Here is a 12,586-nt window from a genome sequence, read left to right as displayed (position 1 = left end):
GGGACTTTTAGAGGTCGCCTTTCTGGCAAGAGTATTGGGTGGGTTAAAGAAGGATGCGGCAAAAGGCAGTTAGTATTTTTGCAATAACCTGGCTGAAAAATGGTTGCATTGAAGAGACCGTTAGACCTGGAGTGGCTTCTGTGACAACTGAGGGCACAGTGGTGTCATAAGCAATATAGGAAATACAGGATTCTTTTCTCTATTAGGGAAGATCATTGGTTCGGTTTTGAATATGGTGCAATTTTTACATGACCTTTGATCAGGCTGTTGGGTCAGGAACTACTTTCCCGAAGACCTAGAAATAAAATAAGCCTCCCCCACCCTCGATGTTTTCCTTTGGTGATTTTCAAAAATTCATTAAAGTTCACAGAATGATATAGTCAACACTCATATTTCTATCACCTAGTTTCTTCCATTAACATTTTACTAAACTTATCACAGGTCATTCGTTTCTCAACCTTATTTTTTTTTTAAGTGCATTTCAAAGTAAATTGCAGACGTCCTAAATATGATAACTTTTGGAAATGATCTCTCTCAGGCTCTGTTCCAGTGTGATCACGTGCAGTATACGCTGGTTCCGGTTTCTGGGTGGCAAGAACTTGAAACTGCATTTCTTGAGCATAAAGAACAGGTATGATAGAAGCATTTTAGAGTCATTAGTCTTTTTTTTTTTTTTTTTTTTTTTTTTTTATTCAGTTGCAATTTAACACTAGCATTCTTTCTAGGTCCTCAATAGGTTGCTTGTATGTTTAAGTATCAACTACATTAGCCAATATGGAAGGAAAAAATGAGATATATGCAGAGTGACTTACTCTCAAGTTGTAGAGACAGAATTGATAACCAAAAAAGATAGTGAATGTGGACACCGTCTAACTTTGAATTTGTGTTGCAGGCATTTCATTGTAAGGTGCTTAGAGTTTAGCAGTTTGATTTTGATATGGCCTAGTTAAAATTATGTTAGATAAGGTGGCTATTTTACATTATCTTTCCAAGAAAAAGTATCCCAGTTCCAACTGGTAATCCAGGAACATATCTTCTCCCTTTGCAATTTAAACAGTAGAGGCCAGGACTCTTACCACCTCTGCATGGGGTTATGCTGAGAGATGGGACATTTTAGATCCCACTGGATGGGACTGGAGTAGGGAAGAGGGTCTCTGGAGTCTGTGGCAACATTTAGGACTGTCCAGAGATAATCCTTGCCTGGAGCTCCTGTCATCACGGAAGGAGCTACCTGTACCAACCTGATATTTATAAGCAAAAGGTTCTCTATAGAGATAGGATATAGTAAGACTTAAAATGATATTTAGATGCTTATTAAGCATGGGGTGCCCAAGACTTGTTACAAATTTAAACCTGTACGACACTGTCAGTACAGAGAGGCAGCACAGTAGAGTGACTGAGATCTGCAAAGGCCCATTTATTTACTTATTAAAAAATTTTTTTTAATGCTTATTTATTTTTCAGAGAGACAGAGCATGAGCAGGGGAGGGCAGAGAGAGGGAGACACAGAATCCGAAATAGGCTCCAGGCTCTGAGCTGTCAGCACAGAGCCTGACACAGGGCTCAAACTCACCAACAGTGAGATCATGACCTGAGCCAAAGTCACCTAGATGCCCCATATTATTATTATTTTTTAATGTCTATTTTTGAGAGAGAGAGAAAGCGTGAGTCGGGGAGGGACAGAGAGAGAGACATAGAAGTCAAATGCTTAACTGACTGAGCCACCCAGGTACCCCTGCAGAGGCCCATTTATGCATTTGAAGTCTTGTTCTGCTCCTCATCAACTTCTTGACCCTGTGCATGAGACTGAGTCATGCTGAACCTCCATGTGCTCCTTGGTGAAGCAGAGACAGCCACAGGGCTGCCCACGGGGCCTATCTCAAGGTGTCATCATGGAAATGAAATGGCATATGTAGTATATTAAAGCACTTCACACAGGCCAACTGTGTAAAGCCCCTTGCCATCAGGGCCTCACTGGTGTCAGGGGCTTGATATGTCTCAGCAGGACTCAGAGACCTAATATGCTGAAGGTAAAGGATCTACTCAAGGCACTTACTTCCCAATGTCTCTCTCTTTTTTTCAGTTCCATTATTTTATTCTCATAAACTGTGGAGCTAATGTAGACCTATTGGATATCCTTCAGCCTGATGAAGATGCCATATTTTTTGTGTGTGACACCCACAGGCCAGTTAATGTCGTGAATGTCTATAATGACACCCAGGTAACTAGGCCTTTGGGGCCCATGTCTTCCCCAAGTTCTATCCTTTGTCTGTACCTTTTATGCCATGGGCAACATCGCACCTGATGTTCTAAGCAAGGCATGTATCCACCTCTCCTACAAGAGTTAGACCATCCTGAGGGCAAGAATCTGGTCTTGCTTATCTGTGGTGAGAAACATAGCACCTAAGTAAGTCTTGGAGGCGCTCAGAATGCATTTTGGAATTCACTTAACCTAGAAAGTGTAGGGACCAGAACCCTGCACTGAGCCTGCCCTTGGAGCTGAGGCCCAGCCTGGTGTCATTGAATACCAGGGGATCTAGAGGCGTTAGCCCTACAAGTGGGGCTAGGGCCTGCCCTGCCCATCCAAAGGGTAGTGTGAGGACCAACAAGACAATAGTGTAAGAGACCACTGTTAGCCTAACATGGCCATGCTGTGCTTCCTCTTTGAACCCCCAGCAGCAAACATGGAGCCTGGCACAGGACAGCCACCTAACCATTCTCTGAGTTGATCCCACCCATGTTATCAAAGTGTTGGCCCTGATGTTCTCATGTGAAGGACCACTCTAAGTGAAGTCAGCCTGGAACTGCTTTTAGAGACAGCAGTTTTACTCCCTTAGGGGTCGCACACCTCCCTGTCTTCTCTCAGAGTCCAAGTTGTGGGGTGTTCATTTTGTTTGCTTGGAGTGTGGCATGAGAGGGAGTCTTTTTTCCCCAGATTTACATGACTGGATAGTTTTTTAATTTTTGGAATGTTTGCATATCGCGTGGTGCAACTCCAATGCCTCTGAGAGGAAATGAAAGCAAGAAAATGTTTGAGAAGTCTGAAATTCTCAAGTGGCTCTTTGTACAGAAACCTTAATGAGTCAGCTCATTGGGAAATAAGATTCTGTAAGAGAAAACATGTAATGGAGAGTTTTCTGTCAATGAGAGAAGAGAGCCTTGATTGCTTTTTGTTTTAATCTTAGATCAAACTACTCATTAAACAAGATGATGATCTTGAAGTTCCTGCCTATGATGATATCTTCAGGGATGAAGAAGAAGGTGAAGAGCATTCAGGAAATGAAAGTGACAATGGGTCAGAGCCTTCTGTGAAGCGCACACGGTTAGAAGAGGTGGGTTTTGGCCTCACCACCGTCTTGAGTAACGTCGTTCCCAGAGGTCAGAGCTCAGGCTGGAGCCTTCGGGGTCCAGGGGTGGCTGGGATTCAGCAGGCACTGGTATTGACCCTAGACTCTGCTATCCCCTGGCTGCGTGGCTTCAGGCGGGCTACTGAACTTCTCTGAGCTTTGACATCCTTGTCTGTACAGTAGAATTTCATCAGATGAAATGAAACTTAGGATAGCTCAGCTCTTTGCTGAGCAATACAGAAAGTGACACCTGGGTGGCTCAGTCAGTTAAACATCCAACTCTTGATTTCAGCTCAGGTCGTGGGGTTGCAGTTTGTGGGTTCAAGCCCCGTGTTGGGCTCTGCGCTGACAGTACAGAGCCTGCTTGGGATTCTCTCTCCCTCTCTCTACCCTTCCCCTGCTCATATGCTTGCTCATGCTCTCTCTCTCTCTCAAAGTAAATAAATATTAAAAAAAAAAGGCAGCAATACAGAGAAACGATAAATAGCATAAACATCCTCTCCCTTCTCCACTCCCCTCCGGATTCTCTGCAGTCACAATGAAGGAACGACATGGATCTATGGCCCTCAGCCAGGCTCAGTCTCCAGTGGTGATTCCAGGGGAAGCATCTTGTGTGCAAAGATTAGAGTTGTTTGAGCCTCGTGAGTCTTGGGTCTGAGATGCTTACCCGATCTGGGGCCTGGCCAACAGAAGTGGCCTGCCCAACACTGGTGGCTTCTGCTACATGGAAAATTAAAGGTGGGAGGCGGTTGTTCCTCTAATAGGGCCATGTTTTATTCTAGTGTTCAGTGCTGTGGAAGAAGCTGATGCCCTCTGATTCCCAGTCCTGGGTGTCCATGCTGAAATTTGCCTCTGGAATGTTTCATCCTTGGCCTGACATTTCCCAATAAGGTGCTTTAGCAGAGCTCTTTTGAGCCATTTTGGGGATATTCAGTACACTCTGTCCATCTGAGGGGTGTGTCCTGTAAAGGTAGGAATGTTTTCTCCTTACCTTTCCTGCCTTTGAGCCATCCTTTCTCTAGAGTTTTGTGTAGTCTGATCAGAGACCTCAGATACATTCTTAGATTCTCTTTCATCTTGTCTAGCTCTTTATCTGTTCCACTCTCTGGCCAACATCTGGTCTTTATCTTCTAATCTTTGATTTCTAACAGCTCTTTTTTTGTTATCTAAAGCTCCTTTTTGTTGTAGCATTCTTTTAACTATTAAAGAACTGCTTTTCATCAGGCTCCAAATATCAGTATCTGGGGGATTTTCTTTGGAAACATTCACGTTCTGCAGATAATAGTCTTAGAATTCTCCATCCCGACTAATAAATATATTTCAGCACCTACTCTGTGCCAGGTGTCAGTAAGGCCCTGGTGTCTCTGGGAGAGAACAAATTCCTGTCTTCACAAAGCTTCTTTTCCATTGGGGGAGATATCAGGAATGAGCACAGGTCAAGGATGGTTTCAGGTGGAGAGCTGTGTCATATCAGGAAAAATAAAGCAAGGTAAGGGGCCGGACAGGGAATGGGCTGCTTTTATGAAGGTGGCTATGGACACTTGACCTGAATGAGGAAGGAAAGAACCAAGAATATCCCTAGAAGGTACATCCAGTGCAGTGTACCCAGACACAAGGGCCCTGAGGGAAGAACAGGCAGGCTAGAACTGACGGGAGGGTTTGTCAGTAAAGAGAATGTCGTTGGTCTTGATGAGATGTCAGAACAGAACATGTCAGAGCCTCCATTGACATGCTTAATGCATCTATTTAGAATCTGAGTTTGTGAATGCTTTCTATGATATTCACATGCATAATTATGCATGTGTAACATGCATAATTTCCCACCGACTTTTTATTTTAAAAAAATTTTTGATGTATACAACACTTGAAAGGATAGTACAATGAATGCCCGTATACCTTTCATATAGATTCAACAATTTTGCACATTTGTCACATTTTGCCATATTTGCCTTCTTTTATATATATATACATATATATATATATGTATATATATGTATATTTTTTTCTTTTGCTTAATCATTTGAGAATAAGTTGCAGGGGGACCTAAGTTGCTTGGTCATGTAAACATCTGACTTTTGATTTCAGCTCAAGTCATGATCTTGCAGGTTGTTGGTTCAAGCCCTCATTGGGCTCTGTGCTGACAGTGTGGAGTCTGCTTGGAATTCTGTCTCTTTCCTTCTCTTTCTGTCCCCCACCGCCCCCAGGCACATGCATTCTCTCTCTCAAAATAAATAAGCTTTATCTACTTTTTAAAGAGTTTATTTATTTATTTTGAGAGAGAGAGAGAGAGAGAGAGAGAGAGCATGCCTGTATGCGAGCAGGGGAGGGGCAGAAAAAGAGGGAGAAAGAGAATCCAAAGCAGGCTGCACACTGTCCGCACAGAACCCAATGAGGGGCTCGATCCCACAAACTGTGAGATCATGACCTTAGCTGAAATCAAGAGTTGGATGTTTAACTGACTGAGCCACCCAGATGCCCCTAAATAAATAGTGAGCCACCCAGATGCCCCTAAATAAATAGACTTTAAAACTCATCTTCAGGGCACCTGGGTGGCTCAGTCGGTTAAGCGTCTGACTTCTGCTCAGGTCATGAACTCGCGGTTAGTTCGAGCCCCGCATCTGGCTCTGCTGACAGCTTGGAGCCTGCTTCGGATTCTGGGTCTCCCTCTCTCTCTCTGCCCCTCCCCTGCTCATGCTCTGTCTCTCTCTGTTTCTCAAAAATAAATAAATGTTAAAAAACAAAACAAAAAAACTCATCTTCTAAGATCATTCTCCTCTATAAATGCAATACCATTATTGTATGTAAGCAATTAACGGTGTCCTCTAATATTCAACCCATATTCAAATTTCACTTGTTCCCCAGAATAGATTTTGCAGCTGCTTTTGTTTCTGAAGTGTCATCCAACCAGGGCTGGCACATTTGCGTTTAGCTATTTCTCTTGTCTTTTTTTTTTTTTTTTTTTTTTAATAAAGTGATATCTACACCCAACATGGGGCTGGAACTTATGACCCTGAGATCAAGAGTCACGCTTCTCTGACTGAGCCAGCCAGACACCCCTCTTAATTGTCTTTTCACCTAGACCAGGACCCCACTCTTTTTGTTTTTTCTTTTTTTTTCTGTTGTGTTTTGAATGACATTGGAGGCCAATCCAGTTGTCTAGTATTTATCACTTGTTTGTGGAGTACTTTTACTTGCTCCTCTATCCTTGTGTTTTCTGTAATCCAAGTTTAGGGCTACATATTTGATTTTGGTAAGTTAGCCCTTTGAGACTACCTCAACGGTATTTAAATCTTCATGATTTGTAAATATACGTGGATTCAAGATATATTCTCAGAAATATTTTTATTAATAAGAGTGTACACTCAGAGATTTAGAGACAACAGGCTATAAATGTGGAAACGTTACCTTCCTTTACTTCCCTTACTCTTCTCTGTTTATGTGAGTTTCTTATATTCTCTGTGTACATTTAGATCCACCTCATACAATGGTATAAATTTTGCTTCAACAATCAAACATGATTCTATTCTAAAACTCAAGAGGATAAGGAAAGCCTATTGTATTTACCCGTTCTTCCTTCCATCCTGATGTTCCAAGGTTTTTTCTTTTGTCATTTTCTTTCTATTTACAGAAAGTCCTTTAACTTTTTTTAGAGGCACTCTGCTGGCAGTAAATTCTCTTAGTATTCCTTTTCCTGAGAATTTCTTGACTTTTCCCTTCATTCCTGAAAGATATTTTCACAGGGTATGGGATTTGGGGTTAACAGCTGTTTTTGGTCAGTGCTTGAAAATGTTATGCTACTTCTGGCCCCTGTGGTTTCTAGTGAGAAATCTGCTGGCATTCATACTGTTTTATCCTATACATAAGATGTCATTTTTCTCTTGCTTTTTTTGAGATTTAAAAAAAAAAAATGGGGGCTCTAATATTCAGAAGTTTAATTACGATGTGTCTTGGTGTGGATTTCTTTGGGTTTAACCTATTGGGATTCAGTCAGCTTCTTGAATCTGTAGGTTTATATCTCTTGCCAGATTTTGAGCTAGATTTCTTTGTTTTCAGACATTATTTATTCCAGGGTGTTTTCACCCTTTTGTTTTCCTCTCCTTCCAGGGCACCAATGACAGGAAAGTTAGGTCTTTTGTTGTAGGTTCACATGTTACTGTTTGTTTGTTTGTTTGTTTGTTTGTTTGTTTTTCCAGTCCATTTACCCCTCTATTAATCAGACTGGATATTTTCTATCATCGTATCTGCTGGTTCTTTCCTCTGTTCCTCCATTTTGCTCTTGAGCCCCTCTACTGAGTTTCTATTTCAGTTATTGTAATTTTCAGTTTTAAATTTCATTTTGGTTCTTCTTCATTTTTCTATTTACTTACTAAAGCTTCCTATTTTTTTCTTTTGTTTCAACTGTGTTTTTAATTACTCATTGAAGCATTTTTGTGATGGCTGCTTTAAAAATTTTTGTCCGATAATTCTCACATCTTTGTCATCTTTGAGTTAACATTTATGGATTTCCTGTTTTGGTGTTCAATTTGAGATTTTCCTGGCTCTTGGTGTGATGAGTGCTTTTCAAATGAAACCTGGACATTTTATTTTATGTTTTGAGACTCTGGATCTTAATTAAGCCTTCTGTGTTACCTGCTTTCTCTGACATCATTCTGGCAAAGGAGCAGGTGGGCAGCATGTCTCTTTATAGCCAGGTGGAGATAGAAGTTAAAGATTCTCCACTTGACCTCCATTAACTACCAAGAAGAGTGGCTCCTTGTTACCACTGGGCAAGAAAGTTCTAGGCTCACTACTTGGCCTCCTCTGATACCACCCCAGTGAGCATGTTGAGAGATGTTACAAGTGAAAGGTGGAAGTGTTACAGGTGGGAGGTATTCACCAGGGTGAGAGTCTAGGCTTCTACTTCGTCTTTGCCAAGTGGATAGGGGTGGGGCCACAGTTTTTGGTCGTGGTGGCTGGATTAGACCAATCATTGTCTAAAAGTTTTCTGTCTTTCAAGGCTGCTCTTTAGGATCCTTTGGCTTTTGTTGAGGACTTTTTTTCTCTGTGCCTGTTGGGGTTTCCAGGTTGCTGGCTTCTTCAGCTCCAAGTCTAGGATCTATAAGCAAAACAAAACAAAACAAAACAAAAACAAAACAAAAAAAAACCCCAGTGGCTGGTACGTGGAAGGATATTGGTAACATTAGTGCTTAGTGATCTGGCGGGGAAGCCAGTATGAAGTAGCTATGCACTTCTGGATCACACAGTGATGGGGATGATGGAAGGCTGGAGTGGACAGACGGAGCACATGGACAGAGTGTAGCCTGAGCAGGCACTGGGGAAGCATCTGCTTCTGTCCACCATATGGTGTCTGTAGTGCCAGTGGGCTAGAGAGGTCTCAATCATCCCCCACTTCAGTTCTTCTCTTCTCTAGGACCAGGCTGAGCTCAGGACATGGGAATGAATGACCCATGTTTTCCCTCAGGGGTCCATGTCCAGTGGCTTCTGCCTGATTGGAACCTTCTCGGGCTACAGGAGTACATTCCTGGCTTATTTGCTCAACTTTTTTTTTAATGCTTATTTTGAAGGAGAGAGAGAGAGAGATAGCACATGAGCAGGGGAGGGACCGAGAGGGGGACACAGAATCCGAAGCAGTCTCCAGGCTCTGACTACAGAGCCTGATGTGGAGCTCGAACTCACAAGTTCTAAGAACATGACCTGAGCTGGAGTCAGATGCTTAACGAACTGAGCCACCCAGCCTCCCCTATTTGCTCAACCTTTTGTTCTCTTTGTCCCTACGTCAGGAGATAGTGGCACAAACCATGAAGAGGAGGCAGCGAAGAGAGTGGGAGGCCCGGAGGTGAGTGTGTACTTCAAGCAGCACCCTGTGCCATGGAGTCTGCAATCCCTCTGGGATACCTATGTTTTCCATGGCGACTAGATACTTTCTTTTTTTTTTTTTTTTTTGCATTTGAGGACAATACATTTAGACAGAGAGAAAGAGATTGAGAGTGCCTGTGACCAGGGGAGGGGCAGAGAGAGGGAGAATTCCAAGCAGGCTCTGCGCTGTCATTGCAGAGCCTGGCGCAGGGCTCAATCTCATGAATCATGAGATTATGACCTGAGCCAAAATCAAGAGTCGGATGCTTAACCAACTGAGCCACCCCAGGCACCCCCAATTCAGTTAGTTTAGAGTCTCTGGGCTGGTGGCTCCAGGAGTGAGCATGTGTTCCCTGTATCGGAGAAGAGCTCTGGATCCCCTCTGTATCATGCTGTGGTCTTACAAGTGGCAGGACTGGGCTCAGAGGTCTTCTGCTCTCTGTTAGGGATAACAGCCTCTTGTCTTTTATTTTTGTTGTTTTTCCAGATATAGTTTTATTTGTAAGTTCTTCCTAAATGAGATAGATGCTAATTGTATAAAAGTTTTCATAGAAAATGTGAATGAGAAGAAAACTGAATTATCTATAATTCCTCTTCACATTGCAAATTAAAAAATTGAAGTGCTCCAGGGGCACCTGTGTGGCTCAGTCGGTAAGCGTCTGACTTCAGCTCAGGTCACGATCTCACTGTTCATTTGTTCAAGCCCCACTTTAGGCTCTGTGCTGACAGCTCAGAGTCTGGAACCTGCTTCGAATTCTGTGTCTCCCTCTGTCTCTGCCCTTCCTCCACTCATGCGCTGATTCTCTTTCTCTTAAAAGTAAATAAATATTAAAAAAAAATTGAAGCACTCTAAAATAAAAAAATGGAAAGATTATTGTAGCTTGAGGTGACCGTGCCACAGTGCCGTTGAGTTGAGTATTCCTTACTTGATCCAGTCCCTGAAAGTCTCTGCTGTTCCAGCTGAGGGCGTTGTACTTGGCTACTCCCTCATGAAAGGACAATGAAAATATATTTCGGGAAGTGCAATGAAAAGGAAAGTGAATATAATCCATATTCAATGATTGGAAGAGATTCTGGCTTTGAATCAATCTTCCTGGGGTATCCATACTTGTGTATTTTTTATGTGATCATAACACGCACCTAATTTTGCATTGTTTTTACTTAATCTAACCATTTTTGATAGTTCCAACACTTTTATGACTTGCATTATACTTATATGGCCAATCTCCTTTTCAAACTGGAGGTTACTTCTGGTATTTTGCCATGACAAATAAGGCTGCAATGAACAATTGTGTTTGTGCACATAGTGTTGTCTTGCTTGTTCCTTTGAATTGTTGTCTTAGGATAAAAGTGGGATTCTAAGATTATTCTATGCCATTTTACTTCTTTCATTGCCACAAGCCTTTTATGTCAATATTGCTCCCTTTCCTGCATTGCACATGTGTACTCTGAAACAGTCCATAAGCGAATACAAAGAGTACTGTGACTTAATGTGTTTCTTTGATTACTGTCAAGTTTTAGCATTTTCCAAATGTTTGTCTTCCTTGTACTGCTTCCTGTTGAAGAACTGCATTTTATGTCATTACAGAAGAGACATCCTCTTTGACTATGAACAGTATGAATATCACGGGACGTCGGTACGTACGAATAGGTGTACTTCACCATAAAGTTCTGACTCAAGGGTCAGTGACCTAAAACATGAGGAGAAATGAGCATATGTTTTAGAACCACAAAAGCCTGGGGTGCCTGGGTAGCTCAGGTGGTTAGATGTCCAACTTCGGTCCAGATCATGATCTCGCGGTCCATGAGTTTGAGCCCCGCGTCGGGCTCTGTGCTGACAGCTCAGAGCCTGGAGCCTGTTTCAGATTCTGTGTCTCACTCGCTCTCTGCCCCTCCCCCGTTTATGCTCTCTCTCTGTCTCAAAAATAAACGTTAAAAAAAAAAATTTTTAGAACCATAAAAGCCTGATTTGAATCTGAGCCTCACAACTTCTGCTGTGTGACCTAGGGCATGTGGGGGGCAGCCTCTCTGAGACTTAAACTTTTGTTCCTCCATAAAAGGAAGAGAACAGCCCTCATTTCAGAGGCAGTTGTTAGGATGATCCTGCACACCCAATAGGTGCCCAAAGGACAACAGCTATTATTTTTGTTCACCATCAAAAATACAGAACAAGTCTGTGTTTATAATTACCAAGGCCCATCACTGCATGTGTTATGGAACAGAATTTCACATGGAAAACCTGTGTTGACTGTGGCAGGTATTTTTTTGCTTTGTTTTGTTTAATTTATTAAAAAAAAATTTTTTTTTTTTAAGTTTGTTTACTTATTTTGAGAGAAAGCATGCACAAGCAGGGGAGGGGCAGAGAGAAGGAGAGAGAATCCTCAGCAGACTCTGCATCATCAGTGCAGACCTTGATGCGGGGCTTGAACTCATGAACTGTGAGATTATGACCTGAGCCGAGATCAAGAGTCGGACGCTTAACCAACTGTGCCACCCGGGTGCCCCTGACTCTGGTACTGTTGAGCAGAGCTCAAGGCTGTAAGGATCCCTAGAAAATTAGTTTCCAGTAAAATATGTGTTCAGTGTTAGCATTTGGCCCTGGGACCTTGAACTCTGAGTGCCATATTTCCAGTATCCCTTTTAGTATCAAGGTCTCATTGTCCTTTGAAAGATCATCTTTTTCCCTCTCTGCTCTGCCCCAGCACATGGAAAATTCCAAGCAGTGGGAGGTGGGTGGGGCAGCAGTCGCCCAGCTCCCTCCAGATTTGTGAATCATTCCCTTGGAAATCCTCTCTGGTGGGCAGCCCAGCATCGCACAGCCAATGGGACTTTAGAATCTTCTGGTCAGACACTGATACCCCTTGTTGTCTCCTACCAAAACCCAGACTATGCTCACAGGGAGTTAGTTGCTTCTGTCTGCAGACAGCCCTGTTAGAAAGATCTTCCTCACAGAGGTCCGGAAGCACCCTTCCTCTTTAACGACCAGGTAATGAGAACCAAGGCCCTGCTTCATCCAGCCTTCCTGAGAGTGTGTGTAAGCCTGCCAGCCAGCCAGGAGGAGTGTGTGGACAAAGGTCCCTAACCTCCTGGCTTCATTGCCTCCCCAGGTATCACTGAGGGACCCAGTGAGATGTGTAGAGGCACTAGCACAGTGCTGTACTCAGGTGTTCTCCCTTGCATGATGAAGTATGTACATAGAAATGACTAGTTAGCAGAGGAGACCATGCAGATGACTTGAGTTCCTCTGTCTTCCTCCCTTGGTTTGGCCTAGAATCCACCCATGCTTCCTTCCCTAGCTGGGAATACCTTCGATCTTTAGGGGCTTGGCTGGGATCCTGGACAACCCAGCCCTGGTGCACACCCTGCCTAGGAGCACAGCTGCT

The 12,586-nt window shown here is 42.9% G+C and overlaps 1 protein-coding gene across 4 annotated transcripts in view; it reads left to right on the top strand.

Annotated features, from left to right (window-relative positions):
• CDC45 (cell division cycle 45) overlaps positions 1–12,586 on the top strand; it is a 33,602-nt gene that overhangs the window by 944 nt on the left and 20,072 nt on the right. For all 4 annotated transcript variants that reach the window (XR_006195119.1, XM_042909967.1, XM_042909965.1 and 1 more), the window contains exons 4-8: positions 539–631; positions 2,084–2,221; positions 3,186–3,332; positions 9,128–9,183; positions 10,792–10,840. Coding sequence is in view for 3 of the 4 variants with exons in the window: in XM_042909967.1 (XP_042765901.1) it covers positions 539–631; positions 2,084–2,221; positions 3,186–3,332; positions 9,128–9,183; positions 10,792–10,840 (483 nt within the window). In the remaining variant the exon portion in view is untranslated. The remainder of the gene's footprint in view (positions 1–538; positions 632–2,083; positions 2,222–3,185; positions 3,333–9,127; positions 9,184–10,791; positions 10,841–12,586) is intronic.

The sequence above is a fragment of the Panthera leo genome, chromosome D3 (genome assembly GCF_018350215.1).
Source record: "Panthera leo isolate Ple1 chromosome D3, P.leo_Ple1_pat1.1, whole genome shotgun sequence".
Classification (NCBI taxonomy): domain Eukaryota; kingdom Metazoa; phylum Chordata; class Mammalia; order Carnivora; family Felidae; genus Panthera; species Panthera leo.
Note: the sequence above shows the minus strand (reverse complement) of the source record. Positions and strands in the feature narration are given on the sequence as shown.